Genomic DNA, 16,964 nt, shown 5'->3' with positions numbered 1-16,964 from the left:
TCTGACCTGCTCCTGCAGATCAGCAAGCAGAGATGCTGATTTGGCACTTGCAACAAGACTTAGCTGTGCTTTTTTTGGTTTGTTTTTCAGGTTACCTGTAGATGGCTGTATTGGGAGGCGTTTTTTCCAGAGTGCAGCTCACGTGAACTTGCTGAATGAGATGAAGCAGCGGTTGATAGAAGTGGCAGACTTCCACCACGCTGCCAGCAAAGCACTGAGGGTGGAGAGCCCTGCTGAGGGCTCTGACAGGTCACCAGAGAAGGCCAGCTGCCCACCTGAGTACCTGACTTCACCTGAGCTGCATAAGGAGCTTGTCAGGTAAAAAAAGCCTGCCCAGTTCCATCCTACTCTGTGCAAATGCCCAAGTAAATACTACAGCACAGTTGTAGCTGTGTGAGATGTGAAGCCATGTGACCTCAGATGTGCTGCAGGCACTTGTTATATACACAGAATCATAGAATCATTCAGGTTGAAAAATTCAGATCATAAAGTCAAGCCTTTAACTCAGCGCTGCCAAGGCCACCACTGACCCATGTCCCCAAGTTGTGGTCAGATCAGTTCCTCTGTTAGTACAATGTGTTTTGTTGGAGAGGGGGCTGATTTTACTACTAAAAATAAAACATTGTTAATAGAGTTGTCACCCCCCTTAGGGGAGGAGCTTTGCTTTTTAATGAATATTAGCCCTGTGCTGGTAAAATATTTATTGTTTAGGAATATCTGCTACCTGCATGTGCATCACTAGCTGTAAATGTAGAATGCTGCTTGCTGTGTATACATCTGTTTGTCATAGACCAGGGCTTAAATTTATGTTAGTTATGATGATTTCATCAGGAGATATACTGGGGACTTGAGCACATGATTCACTTTGTGCAGTTTGCTTGGTTAGCAAGCTAAAGGTGAGCTGTGCCAAGGGTGTTCTGTGCCACCTGAAAAATGATAAGTCTGCTTAACCAAAGCCTTGGCACAAAGCTCTCTTTTTGCCTTGGAGTAGGCTAAGGAAAGGGGTATAGTCACTCACCTGCTGATCCCTCACTTTTGTAAGGGATGGTAACTTCTAAGAGATCCTTTATGCTCGCTAAAACTGAGGCTTTGCTGTTCCAAAGTCAGTGGTTCTGTAACACAGAGACTTTTGGTCTGAAAAGTCCTCCATAAGAAGTGTTTGCAATATGACAGTATTTGAATAGTCCCAGAAACCAGATGAAAGGATTATTTGGAAGAGTCCCTTGTTCAAAGGGTGTATGGAATTTGAGCTCCTGGTGGAGCTCCCCTCAGCAGTCAGTAGGTACTGTACCAACAAACAAGGGAGATCATAAATCCTACTTGGGCCTTTGTGAAAAATAGTCCAGAGATGCTCACTGGGTGTAACTTGATTGATATTTTCAGTCTTTCATTTCGGAGAAGTTCCCCACTCCAGCATAAATGCAGACTGCTCTACACCCAAGTAAATCTTAGGCTAAGGAAGTTTAATGACCTGTCTAGTTTCCTAAACAGGGGGGAAATTACTGGTAGGGCTTATAAGGACTGATTTCTTGGAACTAGACTACTCCCATTTTTTTCACCAATGTCACTGATGTAGGAAACGGGAGTTTGCTAGTGATATTTAATACCACAGTGTGAAGATTTAGTGGCATTTTAGTGCTTCCTTGTCAGGAAGGCTTGGATGGTATGATTAGAGAAAAGGTACCACTCAGTGGAATGACGCCAGCTGAAGAAATAGGTCTATTTATGTAAAAGTACACTATTAGCAGAGGAGGAAATGAGAATAAACTAGCCATGAATGAGAATCTGAAAAAAAACACTTGAAGAATGTGACTCAACTCAGATGTGGCTTTTTGGAGCAGGCAGTCTAGAGGAGTCATGGGGTGAGAAGCCAAACTTACTCACATGTTCTCTGTTTTTTCCTGTGGTCTTTTGAATTGGGTTGTGATGAGATTCCCTGACATAATAGACTGTTCCAGTCCTGGGTCTTATGCTAATTGGCATAAATGTTTTCCTTTTCAGAATTTGTCCTGTTACTCTTTGTTATTGCTCTTTGTATTTTTCTAAGTAGCTTCATGTCACTGATGGTATTTGAACTGACAGTAAACTACTCAAAAAGCACCTGAAACCTCAGTTTTGAGCTATGTCACCTTGTAGTATTATTTGTTGCCTTATTCTGAACCCCAGAACAATCAAAGTTCACACTGATATATTTTTCCCTTTTTTTCTCTTTTTTTCTCAGGCTTTGTAATGTTTTAGTTTTGTGGTTGGAAGAAGAGAGTTTCCAGAAAGGAGACACCTACATTCCCTCTTTACCAAAGCAGTATGATGTACATAGACTTGCTAAAGTCATGCAGAATCAACAGGTGAAGTACTAATAACCCTGAAAATCTGGGATCCAAAGTTCACTTGTTAAAATGAGTCCTTGAAATCAGTGAGAGACCTGGTGTCACTAGTCTTTAACACACATACAACAAACTGCCTTCCTTTATATTTGAAAGAGGGCTCAGAAGTAGATTCCTTGCACATCTTAATGACAACACAGTCCTTATTCTGTACTGCTCTGTAATTTGCATTCTAAGATAATATTACAGAATTGTTGAAGTTGGAATTTTAAATAACAAAGGACTGGAAGCCAAAACCTGCTCATGTTGGTAGTCTGTAAAATGTCAGGTTCAAATATAAGTTCGTGAGTGGGAAGTGTATATTATTCTGTCCATCAAGTCTAAAGAATTAGTATAACTAAAAAACCTGTAAGAGGGGAGATTTTGGAAGGGCATTTCTTTATGCTTGCTTTGTTTTTATTCCTCCAGTGTATGTGACTGCTGGAAATGCAGCCTCTTTTAGCCTGGTTGCAGTTAATTATGCCATGATGTTTTAGACCATCGTGGTCTCCATGTTCCCTTTTTAAGAACAGATTTTTAGTAATCTGTACCCTTTGTCTCTTATTTGTCAGAAATTATACCGTGTGTCAGATTTCTTCTCTAAGTGTCATGAGTGCTTTTCAGTAGCTTATCTGTATATGTGGTAAGAATTCTTCAGTTTAGGTTGTTTTCCCCCTTAATAATTAATTTCTTATGATTTAAAACTACAGGGTCTGTTTTTATGTACTTATTTTAGTTCCCCAACTACTAGGATGGATGCACAGTGTATGGTACTGACCAAAATAGAAATGATAATTTAATTCTTTTGTGGTTCAGGATTTGTGGATGGAGTTTGTCAATGTGGAACTCATACACCATGAGTTTCAGGAAGCTCTAAACCTTTGGCTGCAGGTTCAGCTTGAATCCCATACAACCTGTGTTCCTGCAGGGCAGACAGATTTCACCAACCCTTTATCAGGTAAGAGATAAAAATATTATTAATGGAACTGCACCATAAAGGACTTCGGGGGTGTCAAAGCCCTGGTTTCTTTAGGAATTTAATGATGCCTGTGAATAAAGATGTTAATACAGTTTGTTTTCTCTGGGTGCAGTATTTTGCATGAAGTTGTCATGGTTTCCCCACTAAGATCCTCATGTGAGACGTTAACATGGATGGTTTTGGCTTCAGGTTTGCCACATCACAGAGCAGAGCTAGAGCTTCATGGGTGAGCTCCCCAAGAATTCCTCTGCACAGAGCATGTCCCACACAGGCTGAATTTTCCTGAAGTTTAGATAGAGACAGCTGCAAGCAAAGGGAAAACCCACTGTAACTGAAAGCAGTGGATTTTTTTGTGTGATTGATTAAAAAAGGAGAGGGAGGGAATAGAAGGAAACTGGAACAGTTTCATAGGCAAATTAGTTTGGACAAAGAAACTGAGTGGGAATCAGCAGGAGGAGAAGGCTGACCTGGGGAGAGGCTGTGTTTTGGGGAGGACCTGGAGCTGACAAGACAAAAGGAGAGGATGAGTTGTAGGAAAAGGAAGATGAATTTTGCTTAGACTGGAACTGGAAGGCTCTGTCAGATGAGAAGAATAAATGGGGTGATATGAGGAAAATAAATGGGGTGATACGAGGGAGGTGGGACTGGTTGGGGGAAACAAGGAAAGCAGTGGGGCTTTTGATCCTAATGTTTGTGTGATGGAGGAGCTGGTAATGAAAATTAGCTGTGTAAAATAGACTTTGAGAAAAATAGGAAGATTATTTGAGTGATTTTTTTTTTCCCCTTTTTGAAAGGAGGAATCCTGAGAAATACTTGTCTGCTGCTAAAAGTGTTTCATGCCAAAAAATTAATGCTTTTGTTGAGCTTCCCCTGAAGTTTTCTCATTGACAGAACTTGCTTCTGCTTTCTTTTTGTAGCCAAAGAGAGGATCATGAATAATTTGAAGAAGTTTGATACTCCCAAGCCCCCTCTCCCACTCCAGACAATGAAAGCCCCTGTGCCAGTTATTTCCTCTGCCAGTCTAGTGAGTCAGAAGGAAGCAGTTCAGCTCATGCGTAGGGACCTAAACATCCTCCAGCAACATGCCAAGTAAGTCATAGCTATGTTCCTTCTGCCTCTCCCGTGTGTCCAGCAGTGTCTGAGCATCATCACAGAATGGTTTGGGAAAGGACCTTAAAGGGCATCCAGTCCCAGCCCCTGCCACAGGCAGGGACACCTTCCACTATCCCAGGTTGCTCCAAGCCCCGTCCAAACTGTTCTTGGACACTTCCAGGGTTGGGGCAGCGACAGCTTCTCTGGGCAACCTGTGCCAGGGCCTCACCACCCTCATAGCCAGGAATCTTTTCCTAAAGATGCCCTTCACAACAGCCTCACTTGTGGTGTTGGCACAAGACCCATCAGTACTTGACTTCTTATCCTGTTTGTTTTCTCTTTCTTCTTGTCTATTGTGTTGTTATTCTACTCCTTCAACTGAGACAAGACTGCACCAGTCTTATCTAATGTCTGAGTTTATATGATCTGTCATTTAACTTCTACATCTCTTTTCTCATTTGGCATACTTTCTGAAATAAAGCCTCCTTTTAGCCTAAATTTCTTGACAATGAGTTAATTAACCCCTTTGCACTAATGTAGTAGTTGCAATATGAAGCACTAGAGCCCCCAAGAAATAAATCTGACTTCTGGTTCTGTTGGCTTTGTGAGTGAAAGAGACTCTCTGTTTTTAATATTCTTAATCAGAGAATCCAGCTGAATTATTTTCAAACACAACTGATCAATCTGCAGCTGTTCTTGCCCAGTGTAGTCACTTAATAACGATATTATGAACCAAAAAATTATTAAGCCCAAGAGGTTGTGATGAAACAATTCCAACAGCGATTTTAGGTAGGTTTGTTTTTTTTTTTCCCTGACTGAATCATCCCATGGTTGAGCTTTTTTTTTTTTTGTGGAAAATTGCATTTTCTACAGAGGATATTCTATTGAGTTTCCTTCCAGGTTGTCATATAAAATAATTCAAAGGAACTCATGCGTACTTGAGTAGTTTTGTTCTTATGAACCTGTTTTTTTTTATTACTTTGAAGTGCTATTACTTTGAAGTTTTAACTCAATTTAATTTAATAACCTTTTATGTTTTCTAGGAAAGTGTCGTGAGCCTTTGTACAGCACATTAAATTGAGGTTTCATCTCTTGCTTATGAGTTCTTAGCATTACCGTTTTTCAATACAGCTTTTGGTAATTTTATTAATAAATGCTTTTCAGAACTGCAGCTCTCTGGGAATCGCAGCATGTTGCTCTCAATAATGAAATACTGGACACGGTGCCTAAGCTGTTTGTGAACAGGGAAGAGCAGATCACCCTCCATTTGGAGTGCCGGGGAACTTCCAATAAGGGCTGTCAGGGAGCAGCTCTGCTCACCATCCAGGTCAGAAACTTGTGTCATCATCCCTTCTGCCTCGGTGCTGCTGGACACAGAGGATGAATGTGAAATCTCTGAATCATTACAAGAACAGCAGCAGCTGACCAAATAAATCCATGCACATAATAGTTACCTGAAATACCTCATAGGCAGTGCTCAAAAGGAGCAGATCAACAGCTGAAGGATAAGTTGCTGCATAACTTGTTTTGCTCGTAGCATCCATCCTAAACTGTTTCCCAGTGCGTGGATATGGGAATATGCTCACTGATAGGAACAGGAGCATGAAAATGTTTATAGAAATACTCCCACGTTGCTTGGCAAATTAATTTCTTGATCCCCTCTAAGTTTCAGTCCCCGTGGATTAAAAGCCTTACATGAAAGAGATGAATTATATTAGTGTGTGTGATAATTAAGGAGGAACATGACCAAGGATATGTGCTTGGGCACGATGTACTAAATCTGATCAGAGCTCTTGGCAGGGGAGAACCATCTGTGTGCAGAGTCCTCTTACTGGATTCCACTTCGTTTTTACAAATGTGTGCAACACGGAGGACCTTTAGCAAGAAAATTGTGAATTCTGAAGTGAATATTTGTCTTTTTTTTTTTTCATTTAGTTTGAAGGGAAGCACAAGAACGAGGCAGTGAGCCAGCAGCTTCATGCTCTGCGCAAAGAAGTGAGACAACTGCAGGCAGAAGCTACGAAGCCGCCTTCCCTGGGCGTTGTGGAAGCAGCAGTGCACGTGGAGAATTTTATAACGTAGGTTGTTCAGACACTGCTTTAGGCAGGGGTGTTTTGTATTTCTCCTCCTGTATGTTAAGAGTTAAAATGTTGAACCTGTTTCATTCTTTTTTTCACTGTGCTTATCAGCTCGGGTCAACAACAGAGCATGAATCCTGGGACTTGTGTGTTTGTGACACAGGCCTCCAAAGGAATAACTCTATTATCAGGAGGTCATTCAGCCTCAGTAGGCACACAGTAGCGTTTTCTACTTCTGTTTATTGTTCTGTGTATTAGAATAGCCCTCCTAGCCCTGCAAAACCACACTGGATGATGGCAGGGATGCTGTGTTAAACTTTAGGGAGTGGCAAACTTGTACCACAAGCTGTCTCAGCCATAGGCTAAACTGTATGTTTTTAATATTTCTCTCTATGGGTTTTTGCCTGTTACAGTGCAGGACATAGTTCTTTAATAGAGAATTATGATTTGAAGTAGTTTTTCAATATGTGAGACAAAATTGTGCAGTGGAAGGGGGCTATATAATACCACTTTTCTGGGTGGTGTGAATACATGGGGTGGTCCAGGGCCCTCTTCCTCTTGAAGACCTTCCAGAGTTCATCCCAGAGGTCTGGTTTTACAACTTCGTTCTTTTCAATCTTCCAGATTTCTGCTGGGATTCTCTTAGTGTAGCTGGTTTACTACTGAGTGCACTCCTTCTACAAGTGAAAATATTTGCTCACTATTTCTACGTGTTCATTCTTGACCACTAATCTGAAAAATTCTGTGGATGAACTAGTTCTTGGGATTTACATCTCTGGAATTGCATGTCCTTCAGATTCTTTAATTCAGACTCAGTGAAGATGGGGGTTTGATCTCAACAAAACATGTACTTGGCAACACGCAAGAAACGATTCTGTTTTAATCCTTTTATTGTTGAGCCTGTGAAGTAAAAGAGGTAATTTTTCTTGCAGTACAAGTGTAGTTGAGATGCCTTTAGAGTGTGATGAACACGTGATTAGAGGGAGAAATAATCCTTTGGAACTATGCCATGAAAATCTTTCAGTGATCACTTTCTGACTCTGCTTATGGAGACTTTCTAAGGTTTGGAGACACCCATTTCAGGCAGCAAAACTACTTGAGCTCAGGGAGCATCAGAAATACCCATCTGAAGTCCCCATATTGGCAAGAAACCTTTCTTCATTGTCACAGGTTATTCTCCACATGTAAATTTAATTCGCCTTTTGAATTTAATTTCTTTTAGGGCCTTAATAAATATCTACAAGGTGCAGCCCATGCCTGCAATTAAGAAAGTTGGAATTAGTTTGTTTTTTACGTTGGTGGAATATGTGTGTGATGAAACTCAGCGCAACCCTCCCACAAGGCAGTTCTTCACGTCCTGCATTGAGATTCTGGGCCAAGTGAGTTTATTTTTGGAATAAAATTTGAGTTTTGAATGCCTAATGCTTATTCCAATTGCCTGCTGGTATTGGGGGTCTGACACATTCAGAAGCCTGAAAGTCAACTTCTAAGCTTGTATCCCATTTTCCTTTCAACTAATTGTTGTAATATACAGTCTTTAGGAGAACTTGCATTTAAGCAAAAATAAAAAACTCTTGCTCTGAGGTACCTCCTTAGTACTAACAAATGCCCACTGTGTTAGCTAAGTGCTGGATTTTTGGGCAGGTAACTGAAGTTTGGGTACTTTCAGTTCATAAAAGTGTGTTTCAGCATATACTTTGCTTTTACCTGTCACTTTCTAGTTGTTGTATATCTTGTCAACCTCAGTATTTAGACATCTTTGTTCTACAGCCTTGCAGTGTTCTTTGTGTAGAGAATTTGCCAGAAGTTTTCTGGTAGAGAATAAAAGTGCTTTTGATTGGTGGTAATGTTTTCTGTGGGGAACACATTATGTGGGTTCTCTGAGAAAAAGCTTTGGGTCCAGATATGTGTTTTCACCTTTTAGATACAGTTTGTTTCTATATGCAGCCGTCCTTAAGCACCTCTAACAACTGAAGTGCTGAAAAGCTCTTCATAGCTATAGTTCTGTTAAATTTTTCCTGTTATTGGACAGGGCTGGTGAAATCTGGATTCATTTTCTTTTGCTGTCCCATCAGAAAAATAGTACTTCTAGGTATTTTTAGACAGCATATGTGATCACAAGTAGTGTTCTAAAATGTACTAGGGAAGCATGTTTATTTTGCATTATGTCTTGTGGAGTAACAGTATTTAGTTGATGTTAATCTGACACAGTCTTTTGTTTTTGAGGAAGAACTTCCCTTTTTATAGAAGGACCAAAATTATGCTTGTCTCAACAAAAAAAATTTCTTAATAGGTGTATTTTTCAATCTGTTCATGCTGGGCCATTTTTCTCACCATTCCCAATTTTCTCAGGTGTTCATCAGTGGGACCAAGTCAGAGTGCAGACATCTGCTCGAGACCATCCTGCAGAACCGGAGGCTCTGTACCCTCCTTTCTCCTTATTTCACTCCCGTTGCCTCTCCCAGTGAATTTGTGACTTTGTATGAAAAAGTCGTGGCCTTTCTGAGTGAGGATAACAGTGACGTTGTCTTCATGCTGCTGACAAAGGTGAGGTCTGGTTTGTGGCTGTTCTTTTTAGGCTAAGGAACAAAGAGGTGCAAAATCTGGTAATTTAAAATAGCACTGACAGGTTCTGTAGAGCTGAGTTGCCCATCCTGAATGATACGTGTTGCATTTAAGTTCAAGAGGGGCTGGAGTCAAAAGCAAGTGGCTTAAATATCCTTTTCTAGCACAGATAGTATCAGTATGTGCTTCTCACGTCTTACTCTTGAAATTAAAGCGGGCTCTCCATGGCTGCTTCTGCCTGATATCTCTGCAGAGACATTTATCCAGATAGCCAGTGAATCCCAGGTATCTTAACAATCAAAACAAAACAAAATTTGGAACAGTGCCTGAGTTTTCCACCTCTGTTTGGACACCCATGTCCTTCCTACCTGTCTTAAAACATACAGAGTTAGGTCAGAGCAAGTGATGTGCACATCTCTCGTTTCAGGGCTGTGTGATGCTGCCTGCCTCCATGGTCAGTGGGGAAATTAGTGTTACACTTGGGCTTTGGTACCAGTCTGATTCTCTCCTCATTAGTTACGCAGAGACAGGGCTCGACAGCTGGGAGAAGCAGGCAACCTGTTTTGGGATATCTGTAGTAAGGAGTGATCAGTGTTGTGTCCCTGCTCACAAGAGTCTGAACAGATGGTGCAGAGGCTACGAAAGCTTTTGGCCTCCACCTGAAAATTTATGGACTGTGGAGATCAGTCCAGTGTAACGCTTATGATTGTTTGGCAGTGGTACTGAAGTGTGGAAATTGGGACACATCTTTATGAATCTGAGCACCCCTGCCAAGGGCTGTTTCATGAAGCCAGGGGCTTCTGTAATATTCTAAATCATAACCTTTAAAGAGTGTCGCCTTGCTTTGGAGTTAGGGATAATGAGGTGAAAATTCATTAGGTTTTTCTTAAGTATATAAAAACTTAGGGATTTATTTTCCCCAGCAATTTCTCCCTTCTCCTGAAGGTGTTGAGGCTGTTGAAGCTTCTGCTTACAAATGCTTCCTGTCCTCTGCTCTAGTTTGACCTCGTGCAGTGGTTAAGCCTGGCTAAGCCACCTCTTGCTGAGCGTACCAAGCTTCTGGAGTCTATTCACTTGGCTCTCAATGCATGTGGCCTAGAACCTGAAGAAGACATTTTGATGCCATTTAATATCTTCTGCAAGCATTGGACTAACCTTCTCCAGTATCAGTTCCCTGACCACTACAGTGATTTCCTAAGGCTGTTCGTGCAAAGTGAGTACCTGAGTTGATGCACACTAAGCCCTTTGTGCAGAACCCTCCTGGTTTAAAATATGAGCTGCATGCAGTAAAGTAGCAACAAATACAGAATGATTTAAACTTTTAAAATTTTCTCTGTGTATTTCTGTGTGCATGCTGTGTGGTGTGATTTTATTAGAAGTATTGTAGCTCTGCTAGAAAGAAACACCCCTCTGCAGGTCAAAGCACATGCAGCAGTGACAACAGATCTTTAAGCCCATATAACAGGAGAAGGATGGAGGTGAGTCTTCTGTTAACGGAAGCACCTATTAATTATGATAAAGTCTGTGTAGAATCCTTGTTCTTGAGCACCCTTCAGTGTCAAACTGAGAACTGAAATTATGGAGACATGGAACTAATACTGAAATCTGCTGGAAATGTCCTGGTTGACATTAGATGCCATCCGTAATCTGATGTGCCTCTGCAATGAGAACAAGTACTTCCTTTTGTCAAACCACATGTGCTGAGGCAGCAGCTGTCTCTTAATGAGCATTTGTAGCCAGAGATGTATGAAGTGCCTGGGAAACTCTCTAGGAAGAGAGCATGTAGATGCCAAAAAGAAATGTTAAATTAATTGTGTTTGCAAATTAGAGACATCTCTCACCCTTAAACTTGGGATTTTCAAATTCATGCCTTACCTAATTCTTTTTTTTTGGTAGTAGGGAGCTCTAATTTCAACCTTTTTTAGACTCTTTAGGAGAAAGGGACCAATATCTTTCTGGTTTTCACAAATGTCTTTCTCCCTAAGGCTCATCAGAGCAGCTCCTAAGCCCTGACTGTTGGAAGGCGTCACTTCAAGCTTTGGGGTGTGATTCACCAGTGGCTGAGCAGGGAAGCTTCAGGAAGAGTGATTCCACTGAAAATCCTGCATTGAGGGATGCCACAAAAACTCTGCTCTCCACAGAACAGGTGGGTGGTTGGTTTATTATGTTCTTCTGAAACAGATGCCCTCCAGTGACAGATAACACTGCTGTGCAGCTTTTCTGTAGCTGATTAATAATTTCCTGCCTTTTAACAGGTTAGAGAGACAATAGAATGGCTTTCCACATCCTTCTGCAAACTCCGACTGGCTTCAGTGGACTTCAGGACTTTCGGCCTGTTCTCAAAGTGGAGTCCTTATGTGCCTGAAGTGAATGGGTTCCTGGAGCATCTTGTTAGACGACTTATTGACAGTGAAGTTGCTAATTTATCCCAAGAACCTGTGGGCAGCAGCACAATTCTAGCAGGTAATGTGTCTTAAAAGCAAATTACTTAAGAACAGACACTCAGTTTTTCTAATTTCCTCTGTTAAAGGCACTTTAAATATACAGTAAGGTGTTCTTATTTTACATTTGTGCAGTGATGAGAACACTAAAATACAGATGGTAAATTTTGATGATGCTCCCCGGCCATTTGGACTTTATGCTTTAAAATTTTAAAGAAAGCTTTTTTTAATTTGAGCTTGCTTTAAAATTGTTTTATGAAGAGATCTTACTCTCTTCAAGAAAAATACAGTATTTTGCACTGAGCAGAGGTTTGGGAAGGAGACACTACTGAATTTGGTGTAATTTTGATTTGGAGAAAAATCACCTAAACACATTAGGTTTAAAGTGTGAATCATCCTTACCTCCACATTCTCTGATGTGTTATTAAGGTGATACCAATAGAACATCTAAAAAATGCGAAATGCTTATGATTGTTGTTAAAACAACCATGTTGTTAAACAGAGGTACTAGTTAAGCGTATTGTGTTTTAAAGTTTTATTTGACCAAACAAACTGATTGAATGGTTGGACTCAATGATCTTGGAGGTCTTTTCCAACCTTAATTGTTCTGTGATTCTATGAATGTTAGAATAAGCAAAGGGCATCGTGTGCAAATTTGGAAAAGTGTAATATATCCACTGTTGTTGATTTGAAGGAAAAAAAGCAACTTTTGTTTTGTTTCCTTCTAGCCCTGCAGTCTTTGTATTCAATAATTGCTGGACTCTTTAAGCCATGGATACTGGTCTTGGATAAGGAAGATGCAAGGTATATATTGCACTTTAAAATTAAATGAATTTTTGCTAAAGTAAGGACGTTAGCCCTGTAAGAATGGCTTTCATTATTACGTGTTTTTTAATAATTCATGACTGTCTTATGACCTTCCATTTAAATAGCTCTTACTTGTCTCATATCCTTAATAATTATGGAACTAATTCATGACTTACATCAGATTTTCCAAGTTTTGGATTGAATAATTATCTTAGTAATTATTATTACAAGAAATATCTTGTAATAATAGTACGACCAGAGCTTGATGATGACCAAGTAAGTATTGCACTCTGTTCTGAAAACACTGGAACTTGAATTTTGGATTGCTTTTTTTAACTTCCACAGTGTCACAAAAGAAAGCCAAATACAGCCCCAAATGTCAGTGGTATGTCAAGAAACTTCAGGCTAAATCAGTCCTATGATGATCTGCTGCCTTGTGTACCTCTGTCTTCACATAAACAATTATTTGTACTGTTATATATTTAAATTTTGCTTTCTTCCAAAACTAAAACCTTTTTTTGATTTGTGAGTGCACCTTCAGCACTTATATTAGAAGGTTGACTGCAGATGGTATGTAATGTCATTGAGAAATTCCAGTGTTTTGGTTTTTAATTCTATTTTGAAACATTGAGTTATTTCTGTTTGCTCAGTGAAATTGTGACTCTTCAGTGGGTTATTGAAATATGCATCTCTTCTAAGGAAGAAGTTGGTCCTGAAGAATTGAGTAAGAGAAGACTGCTGATACTTGTGCTGTACTGACTTGACTTACTGTGCTTTAGAATATTTAAATCACTGAAATGTTTATGGTCAGGGCACTGAAATTTGTGTTGCTGCCCTTGTGCTTCCTTTCAGTAACCAGCCCTGCTACCCTTGGCTGGAGAGTGACACCCCTGTAGCCTCCACCGTGGTCTCTTTGTTTACAGATTGCATCAAGCTTTTGCACGAGAGCTTTAAAGGTGGGTGAAAAGCCACGCTGTTTTAGTGAAGTGGCACTTTCTGTTCTACCAGAGTAAAAAAAAGGTTTTTGGTTGAGATGTGGGGCGGGAGGGGATTTTACTCAAGATGACCACTGCAGTTCATATCAGGAGCCCTTACTTGTTTCATCTTTAAGAGGCACCTTTTTTATCTTGGCAAGGGTAGGTAATGTGATTGATAGATGCATGTTGGTCAGATAACAAATTTAATGTGAAGGAAAGCCAAACAGGGTGAGGTGTCATGAGAAGTGTGTGAATTCTTTCCAGGTCTGTGTGTTGTTCCCAAACAACATGCAGTAGCATGTCACCATGACTAATACATGTTCTTCAATAGCTGGTTTGGGGAGTAATTTAATCTCCAGGATTGATCATTTTGAGCTCCTATTTAGCGTTGCTTGTTGTGCCTAATGAGTGCTTAGACACAGGAAAAATTAATTTCACAATACCCCTTAACAACTTTTAGGGATGAACTAGATTCAAACTTATGTGTTATTTTTAATTATTTATTTTTACAGGATAATTGTGTTTTTATAAAATTTGAGATGCATAAGATATTCTTTAAAAAAAGCAAAATGGCCCAACATAAAAGCAGTTTAGTTCTATATTGCAAAAGTATTTTATAACTTCAATTTATTGTCCACCAGCTGTTCAAAAGGGCAGGTCAGGGCATGCAATCATAAGCCTCCCCACTTGTTGATTTTGAGAAAAAAAATCTAAAAGTTTAATATGCCTTTTTTTGGGGGGGGATAATTGTAGTTTAGTGTAACTTGCAAGTTTTTTATCTCCAAAATTAGACTTTCTTTTGAAATCCAGCTTTCCCTGAATTTTTTCTCTGTTGTTAATCCAGATATTGTCTTTGGTTCTAGAAAAGCTGTTGCCAAGCCATCATGGGGCTCTCTGGTTACATCTCATGCATTACTGTGAGTGTTGCACAGCCCCCAAAATGCCAGAGTTTATTCTCTATGCCTTCCACACTGAGTTCAAAAAGCTTCCATGGAAGGAAATGCATCCAGACCAGACGCTGATGGAAGAGTTCTTTAAAGTGAGTACATGGCATCTGTTGAATTAAGTTCATAGTCAGTGTTGCCCTTGAAAATAACTGGAGAGCTGGAGACAGTTCTTTTAGCAAGTAGGCTTTTAAAGTTTGTTTGTAGCAATCACAGCTGCTTGTTTTGTGGTGGATTTTTGTGAAGAGGTGTATTTGAGTCTTAGACAAAATTGTGGGAAGCTGTAAAGCTGCCAGTGTTTGTAATCTGCTGTGGCTCTATCTGAATGTCTCATTTATTACATATATATTTAATATATATTTAGTCAGATTTAATATATTTTACTGTTGCTATGTTTTTTTCACTTCCAAGTTGTCTGAGACAACATAAAGCTGACCTAAAATTCTGCTGGGGATTTATAGTTGACTGAGGAACTGAAAAATGTGAAAGTATTAATAACTTACATCATTTTATGCACCTATCTTTTTTCCTTTCTCCTTCTTAGATTGAAAGGGGCAGTCCCAAGAGTTGTTTCTTATTCTTGGGTTATGTTTTATGTGAAATAAACTGGGTCAGTGTCCTCTCTGATGCCTGGAATCCCAACCCTCAACCTCAGACTCACAACATGATTGTCTGTTTGCTGTATATGATGGTCCTATTGGCAAAGGAGGAACAACTTATTGGTGAAGAGGTAATTTTTGGAAATGTTCATACCCATCTGTCTTAAAAGAAAAATAATCCTTTCACTGGGAAGGACACAGGATGGGGCTCCTTTCTCACTTGCAGAATGATTAACTGAAGTGGTTTTTGCATGTGTAAAATACCCAATATAGTATTCCAGAGGTGGCCAAGAGTAATTCCATAGCTGAGGCATTTTGTATAACTTGTGTGGAAAAAAAAGAAGAGCTGGTGTCTGTTTTAAGAAGCTTCTTAGGTGCTGTAATCCAATAGTGTTGGAAGGAGTAAGCAAATTAATACAGGCAGTTTCCCTGGAGTTATAAAATGACAGTCTGGCTTTTGGAAGGAACAAATATGTTAATTTCATTAGGGCAATATTATATATACCTTAAAGGGAAGCTTCTTCTGACAGCCCGAGTGAAAAGAGTGTAGGAGCAGCTCTCACTGTGCCTGGATCACCTTTTTGGGGAGCTCACTGAGTCACATTTATTCTGTCAAGGCCAGTCATGTAAACCTCATGCATGCCTTGCTTCTTTTTCTGAGTGGCAAACATGACTGTGTGGAGGGATGGTAAGGAATCATCCATCTATGGAAAGTTTAGGGCTGGATCTGAGTCTTACTGTGCGTGTTCCTGATGTTCAACAGTACTGGTGACACAGTGGTTGAGCACAGCTCAGCAGTGGGACTAGTCCCTGTGAGGTTTGGAGCAGCTCTTGATCCCAGTGTAGTTCTTTTTGTAGCTTTCTAAAAGGAAAATACGTGTCTGCTGAAACATGTTTTCTCAAGAGCTGTTCAGCCCTTACTCAGAACTGCTCTTACAAATGTTTTTTTCTTACCACAAAATGCTCCATGTGATGTGATGACAAGTCACAATGATGTAATAGCATCTTGAAGACCAGATACGTCTCTAAGAAGCTTGGCACTGTCTGCATCTGATGAGTTACTAGGGGACAGAGTACTTCATCTGTTGAATCTGAGGATGAGTTTTCTGGTTCCCTTGCTCTGCAGGGGGATTGGATCATCTCTAATTTCTCAGTGCCTTTCCCATTTACAGTTGCATTCCAATGTTTCTGAATTGTAATAGGATAGAGAATCAGTGGGCATTAGGTGGTACTTTCCAAATCCTACCCTTGCTAAGAGCTCTTTGTGGGTAAATCTAGCACAGTCTCATGCAGTCCATTGCTTCTGGAGGGCTCTTCCAGAGGGACTGGATCGTCTGCAGGAAGTCCCATTTCCCATCTGTCAGTTTCCTTCCACTTCCAGCATGTTCTGTTTTCCTCTGAGGCACTGAGAGATGCTGCAGTAAGATGTCACCAGCAGCCTTTGACCATCATTATACTTCAGTTTAGGAAAATTACCAGAGTTCGTGTGCTTTGACCTGAATGTATTTGCTTATCAGAAGCTTCTCAAGCTTCAGAAGATACCTGTTTGCACATGGTGTGAGTCAGCCTCAGGAATTCCCTCCTACCCTCCAGCAACGTGTTAAACTGACACACTGTCAGGAGGTTTTTGCCTCCCAGAAAGCTCCTGTGACACCTTGACCTAAATGTCAGACTTTCTCAGCCCTGTGTTCCAGGGCATGAGCACCTTGAGAAGTACTTGTTGTACCAGTGTCACGTACTCATTGAAAAAGTCTAATTTGGGTTAGTTCTGGGTTGTCAGCACAATTCCAGTATTTGTTCATTCTAAACGTGTAGAATTGTAGATAGGATAGAGTGTAGAATGTCCTGAGCTGGAAGGGACTCACATGGATCACTGAGTCCAACTCCTGGCCTGCCCAGGATACCCCAACAATCCCACCCTGTCCCTGGGAGCGTTATCCAAGCACTCCTTGAGCTCTGGCAGCCTTGGTGCTGTGACCACTGCCCTGGGGAGCCTGTTCAGTGCCCAACCACCCTCTGGGGGAAGAACCTTTTCCTGAGATCCAACCTAAACCATCCCTGACACAGCTCCAACCACTCAGTGTTTCTCAGTGTCCACGGGGACCCTTTTTTACTGCAG

General features: G+C 40.5%; 1 protein-coding gene across 2 annotated transcripts in view; it reads left to right on the top strand.

Moving 5' to 3' along the window:
- The window catches only part of EPG5 (ectopic P-granules autophagy protein 5 homolog), a 57,723-nt gene that overhangs the window by 31,159 nt on the left and 9,600 nt on the right, over positions 1-16,964 (top strand). For both annotated transcript variants that reach the window (XM_027671654.1, XM_027671653.1), the window contains exons 23-37: positions 91-318; positions 2,222-2,345; positions 3,180-3,321; positions 4,260-4,431; positions 5,599-5,761; positions 6,370-6,512; positions 7,735-7,891; positions 8,865-9,059; positions 10,077-10,290; positions 11,063-11,223; positions 11,333-11,540; positions 12,247-12,322; positions 13,178-13,281; positions 14,166-14,341; positions 14,791-14,976. In XM_027671654.1, coding sequence (XP_027527455.1) covers positions 91-318; positions 2,222-2,345; positions 3,180-3,321; positions 4,260-4,431; positions 5,599-5,761; positions 6,370-6,512; positions 7,735-7,891; positions 8,865-9,059; positions 10,077-10,290; positions 11,063-11,223; positions 11,333-11,540; positions 12,247-12,322; positions 13,178-13,281; positions 14,166-14,341; positions 14,791-14,976 — 2,449 coding nt within the window. The remainder of the gene's footprint in view (positions 1-90; positions 319-2,221; positions 2,346-3,179; positions 3,322-4,259; positions 4,432-5,598; positions 5,762-6,369; positions 6,513-7,734; positions 7,892-8,864; positions 9,060-10,076; positions 10,291-11,062; positions 11,224-11,332; positions 11,541-12,246; positions 12,323-13,177; positions 13,282-14,165; positions 14,342-14,790; positions 14,977-16,964) is intronic.

The sequence above is a fragment of the Neopelma chrysocephalum genome, unplaced genomic scaffold, assembly GCF_003984885.1.
Source record: "Neopelma chrysocephalum unplaced genomic scaffold, ASM398488v2 Primary Assembly neopelma1_97116, whole genome shotgun sequence".
Lineage (NCBI taxonomy): Eukaryota > Metazoa > Chordata > Aves > Passeriformes > Pipridae > Neopelma > Neopelma chrysocephalum.
The sequence above is the reverse complement of the archived record's forward strand: the minus strand, read 5'-3'. Positions and strand labels throughout refer to the sequence as shown.